An 18640-nucleotide genomic window follows, 5' to 3' on the forward strand; every position below is an offset into this window, starting at 1 on the left:
GAATTTTTGACCATTCTTCCAGAAGTGCATTTGTGAGGTCACACACTGATGTTTGACAAGAAGGCCTGGCTCTCAGTCTCCGCTCTAATTCATCCCAAAGGTGTTCTATCGGGTTGAGGTCAGGACTCTGCAGGCCAGTCAAGTTCATCCACACCAAACTCTCTCATCCATGTCTTTATGGACCTTGCTTTGTGCTCTGGTGCACAGTTATGTTGGAACAGGAAGGGGCCATCCCCAAACTGTTCCCACAAAGTTAGGAGCATGGCATTGTTCAAAATCTCAAAATCTCTTGGTATGCTGAAGCATTCAGAGTTCCTTTCACTGGAACTAATGGACCAAGCCCAGCTCCTGAAAAACAACCCCACACCATAATCCCCCCTCCACCAAACTTTACACTTGGCACAATGACAAGTAGCATTCTCCTGGCAACCATCAAACCCAGACTCGTCCATCAGATTGCCAGATGGAGAGAACGTACAGCTTGGATGCAGCTGCTCAGCCTTGGAAATCCATTCCATGAAGCTCTCTATGCACTGTTCTTGAGCTAATCTGAAGGCCACATGAAGTTTGGAGGTCTGTAGCACTTGACAGAAAGTTGGCGATCTCTGCGCACTATGCGCCTCAGCATCTAATGACCCCACTCCGTCATTTTACATGCCCTACCACTTTGTGGCTGATTTTCTGTCATTCCCAATCACTTCCACTTTGTTATAATACCACTGACAGTTGACTGTGGAATATTTAGGAGAGAGGAAATTTCATGACTGGACTTGTTGCACAGGTGGCATCCTATCACAGTACCAGGCTGGAATTCACTGAGCTCCTAAGAGCGACCCATCCTTTCACAAATGTTTGTAGAAACAGTCTGCATGCATAGGTGCTTGATTTTATACACCTGTGGCCATGGAAGTGATTGGAACACCTGATTTCAATTATATGGATGGGGGAGTGAATACTTTTGGCAATATAGTGTGTCTGAGTAACTTCCTGCAAGTATTGCAAATCAACAATAAAGTCTGTAGTCTTTGCAGCTGCTTGAAGTTGAATCTTTAGTTTAATGGTGACACATTGAATGTACATAAAGTCTTAATGCTTATATTAAACACTGTCAATGGCATCTCCGACTGTATGAGGGGCAGAGGCAAAAATTTTCCCTGGAAGCGCGCCATAGAGGGCACTTTTTTCATTATTATCTTGCTGTCATTTAGTGCTTTATGATGATAGCATTTATAAGGATGACCAAAAAGTTAAAGGAAGTAAGGTATAGATAGATAGATAGATAGATAGATAGATAGATAGATAGACAGACAGACAGACAGACAGACAGACAGACAGACAGACAGACAGACAGACAGACAGGCAGACAGACAGATGGATGTACTTTATTAATTCCAAACTGGAAAATTGCATTAAAACTGGGAAATTGTGGTAACCAAACTGTGAAACTGGGGTTTGTTTAATGATTGTAGATATAATTTTAGCAATGAAATAGCATTAACGTCTAAGTGTAACCACCTTGCAAACTTTCAATAATGATGCTCTAATTGTATAATTTAAAACTAGTTTCAGAATTTTTGTTTTGTATTAAGTGATCTGTTTTGTCAGGACTTTGTAAGCATTGAAATTATTGTGTGATGAATGCCAAAGTAAAAAATCCTACTATTAATCAAAAAATAATTTACTTTTACTCAGTATAGTCTATGCACGTTAACAAATTTCAGATCAGGAGGTTTAACTAAATGTATTGTTTGACTTAGCATCTCTGCTATTATGGCTGTGATCATATATTTTGCTCTCTGAGATACCTGAATAATACCATAAGTTTGTATTTTAAAGCTCCTATGAGAACTGTAAACAGTTCAGGTCAGCTTTGATCCCCCCATATGGACACAGTTAAATATTATATCTACGTGTATTTTATCCCTGTACATGTGGAAGAAATTAATTTGCACAATGACAATCTTTTTGCCACAGAAAATGAAAATAAAAAGACTATTTTGGCAGCATATACACAATAACTTCTTCATCGTCATCTACCCTCTGGCAGTGATTTCATACATTTAAACTATAAAGAAATTATCAATCTTAATGGTAATTTTCTTGTCTACTTTCATATGTCATGAAAAGATTTTAATAATTTCACTCTGTCCTCTTACCAACTCCTCACATTACCTTAAAATCTATTTTGATTGTGACAATTTAATCTGAATCAGAATATCAATTGTTTGTTGTGTTTTTTTCTGTTTTTGTTTTCATACAGTAAAATAATGATGTAAAATTGAATGTGGATTTCATACTATCTGTCAAAACATTTTCAATGGCAGAATGTAAGAATCAGTGGGATTGGCATTATTGATTATTTTATATCGCATTTCTAACTGTTCTTTCCTGTAGGTTGGGCATTTATAAGGATAACATAGCATGATGCACGAATCAGTATGAATTACATATCTTTATGTATCTACTTTGATTTGTTTAACTTATAGCCTTGCAGCCATCATAAAAAAATAAGGCTGAACATTTTTAAGAAGTATCTGATTATTTTGACTCATATTGCAGATGCGAGTTGTTGTGTCAAAAGAAATGGGCTTTTTATTAAAACGGGCCAAAACAAGCTCAAAACAATCTGGCCTTTAACAGAAAAAAACACATTCCAGCAGCCTCTTCACGCTTAATATTTATTATTAGAAACACAAGTGGTCCGTTAAATTCCTATGCAGACTTCATAGCCTTCCTGTAGTCACACGGTGATTCCAGCAGGGATATAGCATGATAGTGAGCCTCCGTCCAGCTGCACGCACCCTAGCTCTCATCGTAGCCTTTTTTTCCTGTTGACTCCGCGCTCCGCCACGTTGTTCCCTACGTGTATGTCGCATTCTCCTGCGCACCACCAACGTTATGTTTGTGATGAGGCGGGAAATGGCGTCCACAGACATGGGTGATCAGTGACTAGCTACCGAGCGACACACAGCTGGCAGCAACAACCACGGCCAGGCCCCTACCGGTGGCCGCCACGGTCGCGGCCGAGAGCTGACAACGCCGCGGCAACATTTGAGGAGCTCCTTAAATCATTAGTAGGTACCAAACGATGTCGACATGTAAACAAAAAAATGTTTGTCCCACTGACTGCTGCTAGCTTTGGCTAACGATAGCAAGCGAAGGGGGCGTAGTCTAATGGCTGAAAATAGTCATGGAGGCTAACAAATGACGCGCTAGCCAGAGCGGAGCTAGCTGCTCTGTTGCTTTGTATGACCGAGTAAATAATGGGAATAATGGTTGTTTTTTGTATACTTGCACACAGGGACAAACATAAGACATACCACGGGAGGTTAAGTTAATAATGTCACGATCTTGCTTCTGCTGGCATTGCCATTTTTGTTAGCCAAATAGCTACCGCACAGTAGCAGCTTGTATCCACTACCCACGTAGCATACCGACAGCATCTGGTTTACGTTACGTTTGGACAAAGTCCAGCTGATGGCGCATATGTTAAACAGCTATGTTATACCACACGAGATCATGCTCTTAGCTTAAAACAGTCTGGATACGAGTGTCACAGCAGTAATGGCTGCATGCAGGGCTGTTGATGCTAAATGTCAGCAGCTGGCTAACATTAGCTAGCTGACGTCGTTGGCGTTATTACAGCCTGCCCGATGTTACATAACAGCCAGCGATGCTTTCTGCAGCTACATTTAATTTGATCTAACTGAGCAGTAAATCTCGGGCAAAATAAAGCATCATAAATAAACGTATATTAACGTAAGCCGCTTCACTTAACACCGGCTCAATCTGAAATGATTGAAGGCCTTTTACTCCTGATTACTCAACAATGTTTATCACGAACACCGCCCACTCCACTCACTACTCAGCCTGACAGCACAGGGCTGCTAGCTCCGTCTTTGATTTAGACTTTAATCAACGTGGAAAATTAAAGTGTACCATGAATTAATCTGTGTCATTAAAGCAGGATGGCGGACGGCTATTGATATAGTAGTTTTGCTAGATCATAAAATAACCCTTCTGGGCAATGTGGGGTAAAAAACCACGTTTAGATATTCACCTTATGAAGCGTGTAGATAATTGCTCTTTGGTGGTTAATAAGACAGTAGAATCATAAATGCGGATTCATTATTTATCTGATTATAAGAAATTAGCAAATTTGATCTGTACACTCAAGATGTACTTTTTCCTCAAAGAAAATAAACACTAGTTGTAGCCCTGGTTGTGTAGAGAGATGTCAAGACAAGAATTGAAATGTTAAAAATATGCAACAGTAAATTTATAAAGAAAAGTTTTTTTTTTTTGTTTTTTTTTTAATACACCTTTCTAGATTTAAGCAGAAACCATGGGGGGCAGAGTTTTTTGCTTTTATTTTTTCAAAATGATAGTTATCTTGTTGTTTTTTGCTTTGTTTTAAAAAAGCAAATAGCAGAGGTTTTGCCTAAGGAGTTGTTGAGTAACCCAACAGGTAGTGAAGTTCTTGTGTTTGGGTCTTAATAAGTAGGGATGTAATTGCATTAAAATCTTACAGTACAGTAATACCACATTAACAAGTCTACAGTATGGTATTTATTTCTGTATCCAATAAAACCCAAACAACAACAACAAATGAAGACTTGGAAAAAAACAACAATTATGCTTGAATATTACAGTATGTGCAAAAAGGGCTATTGGTGTGCATTAGGCATAAAAATGTATCCTTATATTTTGGCTCTAGAAAATGAACTAACTTGCAGTGCCCATCACTGAAAGTAGCTGTAGGTCTTTGGCAATATTTTCACAGATACACCCTGTGAGTCCTCAAGCTGTTGTGGGGAAGTAGGATTGTGAATGCTTCCTTAAGTCTTTTGGCCTGGATTGTTTCAAATCCTTACAGGCTGATATTTTGCCAAGTGGCCTCTTATGTTACTCATATACCCTATGAGGTGTGTCAGTGCTAGGGCTGAACGATTAGGGGGAAAAAAAATCTAATTGTGATGGTTTTTTTTCCAATATTGCAAGGCAATTTAATGTGCAAGTTCCTCATCTTATGTATTTTCAACAAACACAAGCAGTAAATCATTCTATATTTTAACCCATGCAGCATTAAATAGATTAAACTAGGGCTGAATGATTTTAAAAAAAAATATTTAATTGCAATTATTCTGAGTCATATTGCAAATTCAGTATGAGTTGTTGTATGGGAAGGAATGATCATTTTCATGTCATTCTCATTTTAATTCGGAAAAATTTGAAAAATAACTATTGTAAATGAAATGATGCTTAGATGTCTGCAAGATGGGTAGAACATATCTCTGCTGCATAAAAAAATATTAAACTGATATTTTGACACATTTTTAGTTTCAAAGAAATATTGCACCTTTTGCAATTTGAAAATTGTAGTAGGACATATTACGATTTAAATTTCAATTAATTTCCCAGCCCTAGTCATTGCCGTATGTCAGTGTCTTCATGCTGGATTTTTAAACTATTATTAATTTTTTTTTTTTTTTTTTTCCCACCGTCCTTTCTCGTGTCTTGACTCTGGGAAACCAAAATGCTTCCAACACGTCAGATCTAAACATCTCTGGAGCCTCCACATTCTTAAACACTTTGTCACTCTTCTTCTTTGGTTTATGCATAGATGGTGTATTGCTGTCACACTTTGTCACTTGTGTCTCTCTTGTAACATCCACCATTACTGCTCTGTTAGATCAAGCCTGCGAGTGGAGCCAAAAGGGTTACTGTTGACTGTAGTTCCTACTTTCCTTCGCTCTGCTCCACTAGAACAACTACGCTTTTAGTCCTGAAGACGTATCGTTTGAAAGCGCCACATGTTCACGATGGTATTAAGATGCTCATGTCATTGCAAAATCATCAATACTGTCAATACTGTTGATATAGTACAAAGTGCCTTAATGTCTTGGTTAAAGTGTTAAGGTACAACAAAATCAGACTGAAGGATTCTAGAGGAAAAGAAAAAAGTATTAAGAAGTTCTGATCATTAATGGGTAAAAAGAATAAATAATCTAAATCACTGAGGCTGAAGGTGACAATTTAAGTTGCCACTGTATACTGTACTGATTTAAAGTTCATCACCCTGTCATGTTAAAATCTGGATGAGCATAGACATCATGATACAGTGGATGAATGATGGCCTCCAAATGACTAAAAACACCCTGCACACACACACTAAACACCTGCAGCTTTCCCACACACACCGTCTTGTTCTGCCCTGCCTCATTTAGTAGTTTGTTTTTTAATGTTTCTGCTCCTTGACAGTATTTGTCAGTAGTGCAGAAAAGATCATATAAGATACCTGTGATGTTACGTTGTCACAGCAGGTTATCCATGTGTTCGGAGGCTCATTGATGACGTGTATCATAATGATCATCTCACAATACATGTGTGGGAAGGCACAAGAAGCTTCAGTTTTAATATGACACTGTATTCCATGAACTTTCTGAATCGATGCCAGTTTAATTTTCTGTTTCCCTGTTTTGTCTGTCTTGTCTTGCATGTTTCCGCATGCGCACCTGATGGTAATAATCTGTGCATAAAAAATAAAGGTTGACAATGAAATTTAAGGACTAACGTCTACATGTGGGAAACAAATTTATTAATTTGACTTGCAATGAATAAGCCACACATGGTCACAAACCAAAAACCACCACTGAGTGTACCTTATGACTGACTTTAGTGTGATTCCAGAAAGACTGGAAGAAATCAAAAACAGTAGTTGAATATTAACTGTAGGTCCTTTTGCCTGATTTACAGTCGTCTTTCACTGTTTTTCTTCCCCTGTCAGATTTTTCTATGTGACGTCGGAGCATGATGAGGCTGAGAGTGCGTAAAGCTCCTCAGCAGCCGAACATAGGCCGTCGAACACATCCGTCCCAGGCCAAACGGAAACACTGTGAAGTGGAGCCATCCCCGGTTAGAGGCCGAGGCAAAATGCAGAAGAATGAAACCGGCCTGTTCTCCACTATAAAGAAATTCATCCGTGGAAATGCCGTCAAGGTGGGCTCACAACAGGGATCTGATCTTTCAGGAGCTAGTTTTGAAGTGGCACTAAATATATGTAGGAGTACACACATTTAGTTTATTGAGAGAAGAAGTGCACTATTGCTGCATTTTGAGCAGATTATGTGAAACTATATGTGAAACTATAGATGTTAATATTTTTAAGCTTAGATTTCAGTAGTCTGCACTGTGATCTCAGCCTCATGTTTTTACAAAATTTAGTTATGGGTGGAGACAGAGCAGTCCCATGATTTAGTTGCTAGAATCAGTAAAATGTGTAATAACTTCATTTAAGAATCTTAGGATTACATGTCTTTTATAGTCCATAAGGCAGTCTCAAACTGAAAGAAACACAAAAACAAAGTGAATCATTTCTAACTCTGACTGTTTTCCCCTTTTTTCCTTTTTCTCAGGTGGATCATGAAATTCCCCCCAAAAGGAGTCGTATGGATTGTAATTCTGACAGCGAACTAATCACTTCAACACCACAGACCAGAGGCCTTGCCAATAAACCGGTGCCCAGAGTCTGCAGGAAAAGTCCAAATAAAGGTACCACAGACTCTGGGACAACTGTTGTAAGACGGTTGTCATGAGTACAGAATAGAGGTCATATGCATTTGATACGTTATTGAAGAAAAGAAGTTTCTCTTTCAGACACAATGACCTGCAATAGTAAACCTATTAAACCTAATGGGAAACTGGAGGCCGCAGTCGAGGCAGCAAGCAGCCCGCCACGCACCACCCTGCTGGGAACCATCTTCTCCCCAGTCTTCAACTTTTTCTCACCAGCAACAAAAACTGGTACGACAAAAACATCATTTGATATGAAAATATGTATAAGCATGACTGATTTGAAAACCTTCTGTAAACTTGTCACGCTGTCTCCAAAGTTTATATTGAGGTTGTGATGTGTGACTGAAATGATCAAACTACACTGACTTTTCTCATGTTTCTTTAGCCACTCCTGGTTCAGACTCTCCAGGCCAAGCGATGGAGGCAGAGGAGATCATGAAACAGCTGGACATCGAGCAGGCTGAAGAAATGCCGAGCAGCACTCTCACATCCACAGAGAGCATCACCCCGTGTCACATAGCCCCAATTTTACCGCAGAGGCTTCAGATGACCTCAGATACGACCATAGAAGAAGGAGAAATCGTCACTGAGACTGACATGCCACCACTAACAGGTGCAGCTGCCCTCACATTAGACCTCGGTCTTTTAAACCAGTGAACAGTCGTATAAATCGACAAATCAGCTTTGTAATAATAGCACTGCACTTTGGTATGTCTGTATGTCTACGTCTGTTTTCACAGTCAAAAGTGATTGCACTGTTGATAAATCAAGGGAAGATACCTCATGCTACAATCTAGAGCCTTACGTAATAACTGGAAAAACTCACAATCAAACATGAGATGTTGTTAAATGTTCTTAGTGTTGCAAAATTTTCATCTTCTCCAAGCAAGCTCTGTGTTGAAAGCAGATTTTTCTTTTGCATGGTGCCACTTTGAGGTAGATAGAGTGAGAGCTTAATTTTGGATACTGAAGGTAGAAAAAAAGATGCTACTCAAGGCCATGACATCACAAATTTATGTCTCCCTATGCTAAGGATCATAACATAGTAACTTTTTGCATTATTGTGTTGTCAGCAGTTCCTGGTTGTATGCCAGATGGTGGCTACTCACACACGTTACCTCCAGTTCCTGCAGAAACCTCATACGATGAGGATTGGGAAGTTTTTGATCCGTAAGTACAGATTTTTCTTGGTAATACTTTATTGATGGTAAATAGTCTAAAAAAGAAAACCCTGCCTGTAGTAATAGTTACAGGTAGGGTTTTGTTGTATTGTAAGCCAGTAGCAATGACTGCTGCCAGTTGAACTAGTTTTGATCATATCTGGACAGCATTTCTTTATTGAAAGAGGAGCAAATAACCACACTGAAAGATCTTTGTGGGGGAAAAAGTCCTGCCCTTCCAAAACACTTGGTGTAGGAAGTATCCCAGATGAACATGAAATATATCGATGCACTGGACAAACAGAAGGCTCTATCTGGTGTGTCAGGTTGTAGAGACTCTGGTTGTTGTTGAAGTAATCTGTTAGTATGTGATGTGCCGAATTGTTGCACACCACAGGCTAAAAGGACGACACTGAAATCTGTCATATGTCATCATTTTCAACCTAAATTGATGTAGCCTGTTTAAAACTTGGTGTGAGCCAAGCTGAAGTAAGAAAATTAGTTAAATTGAGTTTTATGTGAGTGTTGCTCTGATTTTTAAGTTAACATTGTCTGTGGCCATAACAGGGTTAGGGTTAGGGTTACCACAATTTCAAGATGTGTGAACAGAGGCAGTTATAATGTGACCTGTATACCCCTAGATGGCAGCAGAAACAGTCTGAGATGATGACATGCTACTCCATCACATAGCCTCCTGCTACAACAAACAGCCTGATATTTCTTTTCTTTTTTTTTTTTCGGTGTATTTGAAACCACAGCGCAAATGATCTGTTAATTAGTGATTAAGTAGTAAAAGTGTCTGCAGTGGCAGTTATTTTATTTAGTTTTTAATGTAAATTGTTTCTTCTGTTTTCTTGCTTTTAGGTACTTCTTCATCAAGCATGTGCCTCCGCTGACAGAAGAGCAGTTAACACGTAAACCAGCGCTACCTTTAAAAACACGCAGCACGCCGGAGTTTTCTCTTGTCCTGGACCTGGTGAGCAGTGACACCTGTCTCGACTGTTCTCTGACCGCTTTTATTTAAAGTAGATTGACTTTCTTTTTTTGTTTCCTGTCAGGACGAAACTTTGGTCCACTGTAGTTTAAATGAGCTAGAAGATGCAGCTCTGACATTCCCTGTGCTCTTTCAAGATGTTATATACCAGGTAGGAGCTTTAAAAGCCACTCTTGTATCCATAGTGCTCCCATTCTGTCATTTCTGGTTAATCTTAGATTTTTTTTTTCCTTTTTAATAAGGTTTATGTTCGGTTGAGGCCCTTTTTCCGTGAGTTTCTTGAACGCATGTCTCAAAAGTATGAGGTGAGATGTTCTTAAATTATCATGTGACTTGTGACTGTATTTGTTCAAATGTACATGTGATTAATTTTTTGCTGCCCAATCAAAATTTCAGATTATTCTCTTCACGGCGTCAAAGAAAGTCTACGCTGACAAGCTGCTCAACATCCTGGATCCGAAGAAACAGTTGGTCAGGTGAGTGAATGGACAGAATAGCTCTGTAATAGATGTTTGTTTCTGTAGGAGGCTGACTTCATGGTTTGGTCAGAGTTAGCTGTAGGGAAAATGTCAAATTTTAAATGTCACTACAGATTTTAAATGACTTTACGGCTAGAGATTCTTAATTGTGTCAATCATCTGTCCAAAAGTGAAGTACATAAATTGGTCTTGTTGCACATCCTCTTCCTCTCCCAAACCAACAAACAATTATTATGGACAAAGTTGTTTAAGGAGTGAAACACAAGGTCTCTTATGATGTCTTTCCCCCTTGACAGTGATTTGGCACCCCTTGTGCCAGCCCTAAACTTAAACAGTATTTTGCCCATTTGAATACTCCAGTTAAAGGGCTTGTTTTACATTTCTTTTTGTTTGGTTATAAAATCTATATTTCCATGTCTTTAAATGGAGGATACTGTCTCTCTGTTGTTTCAGGCACAGATTATTTCGTGAGCACTGCGTCTGCGTTCAAGGAAATTACATTAAAGATCTGAACATCCTCGGACGAGATCTTTCCAAGACGATAATAATAGACAACTCACCTCAAGCCTTCGCCTACCAGGTGAAACCTTTTCACACCAAGAAGTAAACTTATTTGGAAAGAAAAGGCTTAAACCAAAGTTTTTGTGTCACTTTGATATTAAAACAAAGATTTTCTGTCTCTTCAGCTGTCCAATGGGATCCCTATTGAGAGCTGGTTTGTGGATAGAAATGACAATGAACTCCTGAAGCTCGTCCCTTTCCTTGAGAAGCTGGTGGAGCTGGTATGTATGCTGACCAGAGACTGAATAAACACATGGTGTGACAAAGAGGGAGACCACACATAGTTGCAAAGTTTTAACAATATAAACTTAAAACAAAAAATAAGGAAATTTGTGTTTGGTGCATTATTTCTTTGTTGTAACAATGCTTCTTGGTAATAAATCGTATACTGTTGAAAAGTCTGTTTATTACCCTTTTAAATGATGCCACATTTGTAAGGATCATGTATTTGTGGGATGAGCAGCAGAGCTGGGTTGTGCCCATAAAAAATGTGCCAAATCTTCTCTGCCAGTGCCAAACAGCTTATTTTGCTGTTGCTATTGACTTTTGTTTTGAGCTTCTGGTACCCCCCGGGTGCTGCCAATCAGATGCCTGATTGGCAGCACCTGTGAGCATGGGCCCTGCTTTAGTGGTCGGTAGATGTCTGCTTCAAGAATCAGCATGTCACATTTGACTGATCTGGGTAGGGCCCGTCGGCTGGGCAACTTTGAGCTGGTGTTCCGCTAAACCAAGTTGCGGCATTGTTTGGAGCAAACCCTAGTACTAACTCCAAACTGATGGCCAAGTTCCATATAACTGGGAATGTCAGAGACAGGCCGCGAAGTGGGTGTCCCAAGAAGACGACACCCCAAGAATACTGTTTTCTCACCCTGTCAGAAAGAACTCTATCCTCCAAGATGACAAAACTAGCCCCCACAGAGCAGGGTTTATCAGAGACTACCTCTAGAATTTGGGGGTGGAGAGGATGGAATGGCCTGCCAGCAGTCCTGACCTTAACCCCACTGAACACTTGTGGGATCAGCTTGGGTGTGCTGTTGGTGCCAGAGTGACCAAAACAACCACGTTGGCTGACTTGCAACAAATGCTGGTTGAAGAATGGGATGCCATCCCACAGCAGTGTGTGACCAGCATGAGGGGGAGGTGCCAGGCTTTTGTGCTTGTGTTTGGTTCTTCCACACACTACTGAGGCTCCTGTTTGTTGAATGAATAAATTGTTAAATTGTCAATATGTCTTGTTTCTTTAAACTTCAGTCATCCAGTCCACCAAACACCAAACAAGAGTCAATGGCAGAGTCAGCTGTTTGGCATGGAGATTTGGCAAATTTTTTTAATGGGCGCCACCCACATACTCAGCTCTGCTGCTCATCCTACAAATGCATGTTCTAAAAGGGCATCATCTAAAAGGGTAATAAACAGGCTTTCCAATGGTATAAGATTTATTGCCAAGAAGCATTGTTACAACAAAGAAATAATGTACCAAACACAAATTTCCTTACTTTATGGTTTAAGTTTATTTATGGAAGTAAATTGATGTTCCACAATGAAACCATGGTTGTCAGTTTTTATGCAGTGTTGTAAATAAAGCGAACAAGGAACAAGGAAACAGTCTGCAGTCAGGGAAAGAGTATGTGCTAAGTGAACAGGGCTGCTTTATAGCCTCCTGAGCCCAGCCTGCTTAGATGTGCTGCATTGCTGAGCACATTTAAGATTCCACTCCAATTACCTGCATCAAAAAACACAACAAGCAAAGAGGAAAAGCAAAACAAGGGGCCTTGAAACTGCATAACCTTGCAAAGCAGATGGATACGCCCTTTTCTGTGTTTCTCACTGGCGAATCCATCTTGCAAAGCTCACGTCTGAACTGTTTGGGCCCGCGTAGAAAGTGACAGAATCAATCAGTGACAAGGGGCGGTACTTTCAGGTGTGGCGGAGTCGTGAGGTAAGCAAGCAGCAACAAGAGGCCGGTGCAATTATGGCAGAAGAGCTAAGCGTGGATGCTGTTAAAGTGCCAGTTTTATCAGATTTTGATGACCTTTCTTTGTTAAAAGAACAAGAAACAGCAGTGAGTTTTCTTTTCAAAAATGACAAAAGTCGTGTACTGACATGTCTACAGTTGCTATGGTTTAAGATATGCAGTTCTATATGGAGATTACTCTTTCAGTATGCTCGCAGTGCGGTAGCGGCTACGTCACGTGTTTTGTTGCTCTGATTGGCCCGTAAAAATGTGACAGAACGTTCATCCAGTCACCCTCTGAGTTTTTATTCAAAGGCTCTGCCCTTTCCCAAACGCTGTCTATGAGTGGTCTGGCGTGCCAGGGTAGAAACTACCTGCATCACTCCCAATCCAATACGGATTGAACTCCGTCCAACGTCACCAATGAAGCTCCTTCTGTTAAGCTGGAGGATTTAAATACAGGAGCCGGCTTTAGGATGAACTCCCCTCAGACAGGAGACAGGAATTTTATTTCACTGAAATAATACGTTGTTCACATGAATGACATTAGGCAGAGTTATTAGAGTCACTCCACAACATGAGAGAAAAACCTAAATATTTGGTGGCATTTTTAAACATGTCAGAATTTCCATGACTTGTTTATGAAGTCTGTAAACGAAAACACACTTACTTTGATACGTTAAAGTTAGTACAGGCAATAACTCAGAACTTTAATCTACAGCTCAACTCCCATGATGAACAATGAAAGGTGCTACACCTGTTCAGTAATTTAGCATCAGTGTTGACTCACTGATAGAGGGTTTAACTTCCCACGCTCATTCTGCACTCTGAGGTTTTGAACCGCTCTCAATGTGGCAGACCCTCTGCAAGAGTGTGCAAAAACAGTGAAGTGTGTAGGGGGAGGATGGAGGGAGCAGTATCAGAGAAGCCCAAGGCCTCCCAGTAGCCTCAGTGATGTCATCCATTGACTTTTGAATCCCATTGATGGCGGTCCCCATCCCGAAAAACCTGAGCTGAGGTTGGATTCACTCCACAGAAGCCACACTCCTGTGGATAACTGTCTGAGTCTCTGTCTGCTCTGAGGTTGTCATAATTAGATTTAACCTTACAAAGCAGGTTGATTGGCCAGATTTTATGTCCATCATCAGGCAAATCCAGGCCAGGTTGTGTAGCAATTAGCTCAGATGAATCCATAGTATAAAGGCAGTTTTATCAGAATTGGACATATCTTTATTAAATCAGGAGCAAAGAGAAGCATTGAAAGCTTTTTATGGTGGAAAATGTTTTCGCTCTTGTCCCGACCTGCCTTGGCATGAGTTTGTGATAGTTACAAGCAGGGTTTAGTTGGATTGTAAGCTAGAGAGGCTGCTTGTGAAGCAAGTAGCCTGGATGTTGATACAGCAGCAGCTTTATCTGAAGTCAGCCACATTTCTTTATTGAAACAAAAGCAAAGAAACACACGGAAAGCTTTTCTTGACAGGGAAAATGTTACTGCACTTCTCCTTACTGGTCTTGGCATGAGTTTTATCTACCAGCAAGCTCCGCTGTTCATAAACTATGACTGCGCTTGCCTGCAGAGCTCACTTTACTTGCCAGATCTGCACATGCTTACTACCTCACCTCATCTTGTTGCTCTTATTTGCTCTTAAATGAATGCAACAGACAGATCAGCCTTTAAGAATTTTTTGAAGAGTCCTGCTCTTCCCAAACACTTTGTATGGGAGGTTTCCCAGATGAATGGGAAATCAGGGTATCTGCGGGGTCTTGAAAAGTATTAAAAGGTGATAAATCAATTTTGGGAAAATTAAGACCCTTAAAAAGTATTAAAAAGTCTTATCACGACTTTATAAAGTCTTAAATTTTGAAAGTATTTTTTCTGAATTAGCAGTCCAAGAGTTTGAGTCCCAAAAACATCGTAAAAGTGTGTGAATTTATTCATTTTTATTAAAAAACAAAGATGAATAGGTACATAAAAATACTAGGCTATTGTGGGTGTGTTCGTAAATTGTCTCTGCGAGCACCAGAGCAAGCTATATCACTGATGTAAATGGTTACAGCTTTAAGTGGTGGTGAGGTATTAAAAAATATTGAGAAGGTCTTGAAAAAGTCTTAAAAAGGTATTAAAATTAACTTCAAGATTCCTGCATATACCCTGGAAATATATCCATGCAACAGATAAATAAAAGCCTATCTGGTCAGATTTGATTTGCTCATATAAAAAAGGCATAGTTGATTAATAATTTAAGAGGTTTTTTTTTTTTTTTTGAGAAAAGGTGTTTATGCTTATTTTGTCAGGATTTTATGAATACAAAGAAATGTATGTTCACTTGACACTAGTGTATGGGGGGTTAGCTTATCTTGAACAGGTGTTGAGGTGGTTGCTCTGAGGAAATAACATGGAGGACCACTGATTTAAAGAACTCCTGGTCTGTTCTTCTTTTTTACCACAGAATGAAGATGTCAGACCGCACATCCGAGAACAGTTTCGTTTGCACGACCTCCTTCCTCCAGACTGAAGAACTGACGTTTGTCTTTCATGTCCAAGATGGTGTCAACATTGGAAAAAACCCCCAGAAGAAAACGCTCAATGGATTACTCTTTGCAAACAAAGCATTGCCATTTGAAATATGACTTTTTTAGTTCTTAAATCATGCAAAAAAAAAAAGAGCTATGTTTGAGTCAAAAAGCCCTGGATGTTTTTGAGCCAGACTGAGAACAAACAGGTCTGCTCACTGCGGCAGACTTCCAATTTTTGCTCGCTTATTTTTATTCCAAGGTTTGCTGACGACCTCCTGGAAGGTATTTTGTCTTTTTAAAGAACCATTTTGGATTGACTAAACTGAATGTCATGCGGTGTTGGATTATATGGACCTTGAACGGCCAGTCACACTTGTATCATATTCACTCTATTTACTTGTAAATATTGTAAATATTTTTTTTTTCTTTAAGGTTTTTAAGTCGTTTTTATTTTCACTTCAGGTTTTAGTATGTATTCTCTGATCGGGTTGCTTTTATAAGCCGATAAAATGTGTGTTTTGTTTGAAGTTGTTGATAAAACAGCTGCTTTTCTGTTGTATGCCTGCATTATTCCTGTGATGCTTTACTTCATTACATGCAGCTGTCTGTAATAAGGTGCAGTTTTCTTTATATAAAAAAAGTATCTTTGGGAGGAAAATGTTTCTGAAACAATATTTTAAAATTGTATGTAATGTACGCTAGAATAGGGTCTGAACTGAATACAAAGCCATAATGGCTGAATTATAATTTTTGAGATTTCTATTTGAGAGTCCATGTCTGATTTCGACACCTTGATCGTCCTCTAAAAAGAGTGCAGGGGTGGGGGAGGGGAGGGCTAGAGGGGGTTGAGGCATCTTGCACTTTGACATCCAGCCCTTTGTAAGTTGATGTAAAATCTCGTCACTTTTCTACACAGGTGTGTATCACCTCAGTTTGTTATGTGTGTGTGGGGGTGGGGGAGGGGTGGGGGTGAAATTGTAGCACCAGCAAATTGCCAACATGTTTGCTTTGAAATGTTGTTTTCTGAGACGTCTTGTATGTGGGATCTTTACGATGTAGGAGTCACAAGTTTTATTGACTATTGAATGATCACTCCTGTTGTATTCAGTGTTACTCAATGGTTTCCTTGAAAATAAATTCATTTTTATACGACTCAGAGCCTCTTATTCATCACTTACACCATCTTGGCTATATTTGTGGTTTCATATACAGTATATCTCAATGTCTTGGTGATAATATATCAATAGTTTGACAGTCATTCCAGTTCAATTCTGCAGCAACAATCACACAGGTTGACCAGTGATGTACAACTGCACCGTAGATGGACAGGTGCCTTTTAGCTTTTTACCTTCTGTGAAAGTGGGCTGAGATCTTTAAAGTCGTAAACATTAGACATGCCTACCTTATCAGATCAACATTAGCGTCTTTAATATGCGTGTTGTACAAAGAAGCAAACTAGATGACTAAGTTTAGAGAAAATGTAATAAATGTGATGTGGAATCATTCTCTCTATGTGCTACTGTGGAGTCACAAGAGTACTGTAAAGTAAAAGTAGTTGCTCTGGTCAAAACTTACAGAAGAAGAAGTAAAAGTACTGAGTTCAAAATGTACTCAAAAAGTACATGAAGAAACTATTAAATTACAGTAATCTGAGTGAAAGAAATTAGTTACTTTTAAACCCTGCCCCCTGTGATTTTATGTTCTCAAAATATTTTAGTTTTTTCCACAACATTCTTATAAATTGCACTAATGTAAATTTATAGTAGTTCTATGTCTGTAGTTTATCAACTTTAATGTCTTTGGTTAAAACTGCTACTGATCTGCACTCTTTATAATTCAACACCCCTTAATAATGGGTCAGTTTTACCTGCTGGCAGTTTTAGATCTACTGAGACCTCCAGTAGTGTAAAATTTGAAAGAATAATGTGAAATCAAGAAAACTGCATGTTGAAAATAATAACTTTTGACTGAATGAGGAGATGAGACAAATAATTCTTATTAAAAGTAAGCAGTGGAGTAAACTGAGATATACATTAGAGCTTTGGCTCTCCTCTGGTAGGTCGAGGTCCAAAAGTAGGTCACAGATGTGTGCCTGGAAAAATAAACGTGGAAAAAGTCTATGATGGGCTTTGTTTTGAATGAAATGTCTCCCTTTCTTTGTTCCTTTACATCCTATGTTCATTCTCAAGTCCAAATTGCCCCATTTTACATTAAAAACATTTTATTATGATTAAAAAATCTAAGATATTTAAGTCACCATTTGTCATCGCAGAGGTGGCGGTGAGTCTTGATGCGAAACCACTTGAGAAGCACATAAATAGCAATTAATCTAATGGAAAACAGCAATCTATCAATCTGATGTATTCACCTCAAGGACATATCCTCATTGTAAAATGTTACTGTTTTAATAATACTACCAAGACTGCTGAACAGTTCTGTTAAAATAAAAAGAGATGCTCATTCCAAAGGTTTATATCAGGCTGTTTTTTTACATGAAGTTAAACTTGAGTTTGCCCTTTTTACACTGCAGTATGATTTTACTCAGCCTTGATTACGCACCTGTTTAGCTCCTCTGCTGCTTTCAACATGTTCAAAGATGTATTTATAAAGCTTTTTCAAATTATGATTTTTGTTTAAAGTTCCTTGACAGTGAGAGTACTGCTGTCCAATAGCCATTTGTTTTATTATCCTGCTTCTGCTGTTTGATTTGGCACTAAGTCAAACTCCCTTCCTTTGAAAATAAAGGTACTTTACATGAAAACCCAATTCTGTTTAAGACGTCATAAAATTAGTGAAATGCATGTTTTTCATGTGGTAACATCAGAAGCCTTTGCATTTGATGACTTGCTTAATAAGTCCACTTTCAGATAAACTTAGATGCTAACAGGAGAAAGCTTCAATGTTAAAAGACTGCAGTTAAACCTGACTGAGGGTATTTTTATGGTCATCTGTCATCAACCTGCCAGAAATTTTATTCAGAGATACGAAACTTACGAGATGTTTCATCAGATAACCTGCTCTCGTCTAATCCTTTTGTTCTCTCAGAGAAATAGGTCATTACCTGGCAGCAGGTGTGCACTGAATTACCCCCTCCAGAGGTCATGTGACTCCAAATACAAAGGGGACCAGTCTTCATCAGACTTATCTCGCTATGTTCAGACTGAAGAATTATTTCCAAACAAAACCACACTGTTGATAGTGTGAAGATAAGACATGGGGATAATTAACTGTGTATTTCGTCTAAATCCACCCGATGAACCCCCCCCCCTGCCCTCCTCTATTGGCTGCTGGTGGGGGGTGGAGGGTCATAAACTATGAAGCCATGCTGCTGTGTAATCTCAGGGGGGGAGACGTGTATAAAAGCTGCTCTCAGCTCTACATGGCATTTAGAGATACAAAC

The 18640-nt window shown here is 39.2% G+C and overlaps 1 protein-coding gene across 2 annotated transcripts; it reads left to right on the top strand.

The window, feature by feature from the left end:
- Nucleotides 1-2706: 2706 nt before the first annotated feature.
- ctdspl2a (CTD (carboxy-terminal domain, RNA polymerase II, polypeptide A) small phosphatase like 2a) lies at nt 2707-16000 on the top strand. Of its 2 annotated transcripts, none has more exons than XM_041796775.1 (13): nt 2707-3074; nt 6788-6999; nt 7416-7551; nt 7657-7803; nt 7961-8188; nt 8649-8745; nt 9600-9711; nt 9794-9880; nt 9972-10034; nt 10126-10205; nt 10662-10788; nt 10895-10990; nt 15174-16000. In XM_041796775.1, exons 2-13 carry the CDS (start codon nt 6811-6813, stop codon nt 15237-15239), a joined length of 1428 nt encoding a protein of 475 aa, XP_041652709.1. In that variant the 5' UTR covers nt 2707-3074; nt 6788-6810; the 3' UTR covers nt 15240-16000. The 2 variants fall into 2 exon arrangements, with proteins under 2 accessions (XP_041652709.1, XP_041652710.1); XM_041796776.1 differs by having other exon boundaries at nt 2708-3074; nt 8652-8745.
- The last annotated feature ends 2640 nt before the right edge of the window (nt 16001-18640 follow it).

The sequence above is a fragment of the Cheilinus undulatus genome, linkage group 9, assembly GCF_018320785.1.
Source record: "Cheilinus undulatus linkage group 9, ASM1832078v1, whole genome shotgun sequence".
Lineage (NCBI taxonomy): Eukaryota > Metazoa > Chordata > Actinopteri > Labriformes > Labridae > Cheilinus > Cheilinus undulatus.

Bases quoted from the DNA above. Each gene is read 5' to 3' on its own strand.
- ctdspl2a (XM_041796775.1), top strand. From the start codon at position 6,811: ATGATGAGGCTGAGAGTGCGTAAAGCTCCTCAGCAGCCGAACATAGGC. The intron at 7,804-7,960 runs GTACGACAAAAA...ATGTTTCTTTAG, and splicing joins CTCACCAGCAACAAAAACTG to CCACTCCTGGTTCAGACTCT. The intron at 8,189-8,648 runs GTGCAGCTGCCC...TTGTGTTGTCAG, and splicing joins TGACATGCCACCACTAACAG to CAGTTCCTGGTTGTATGCCA.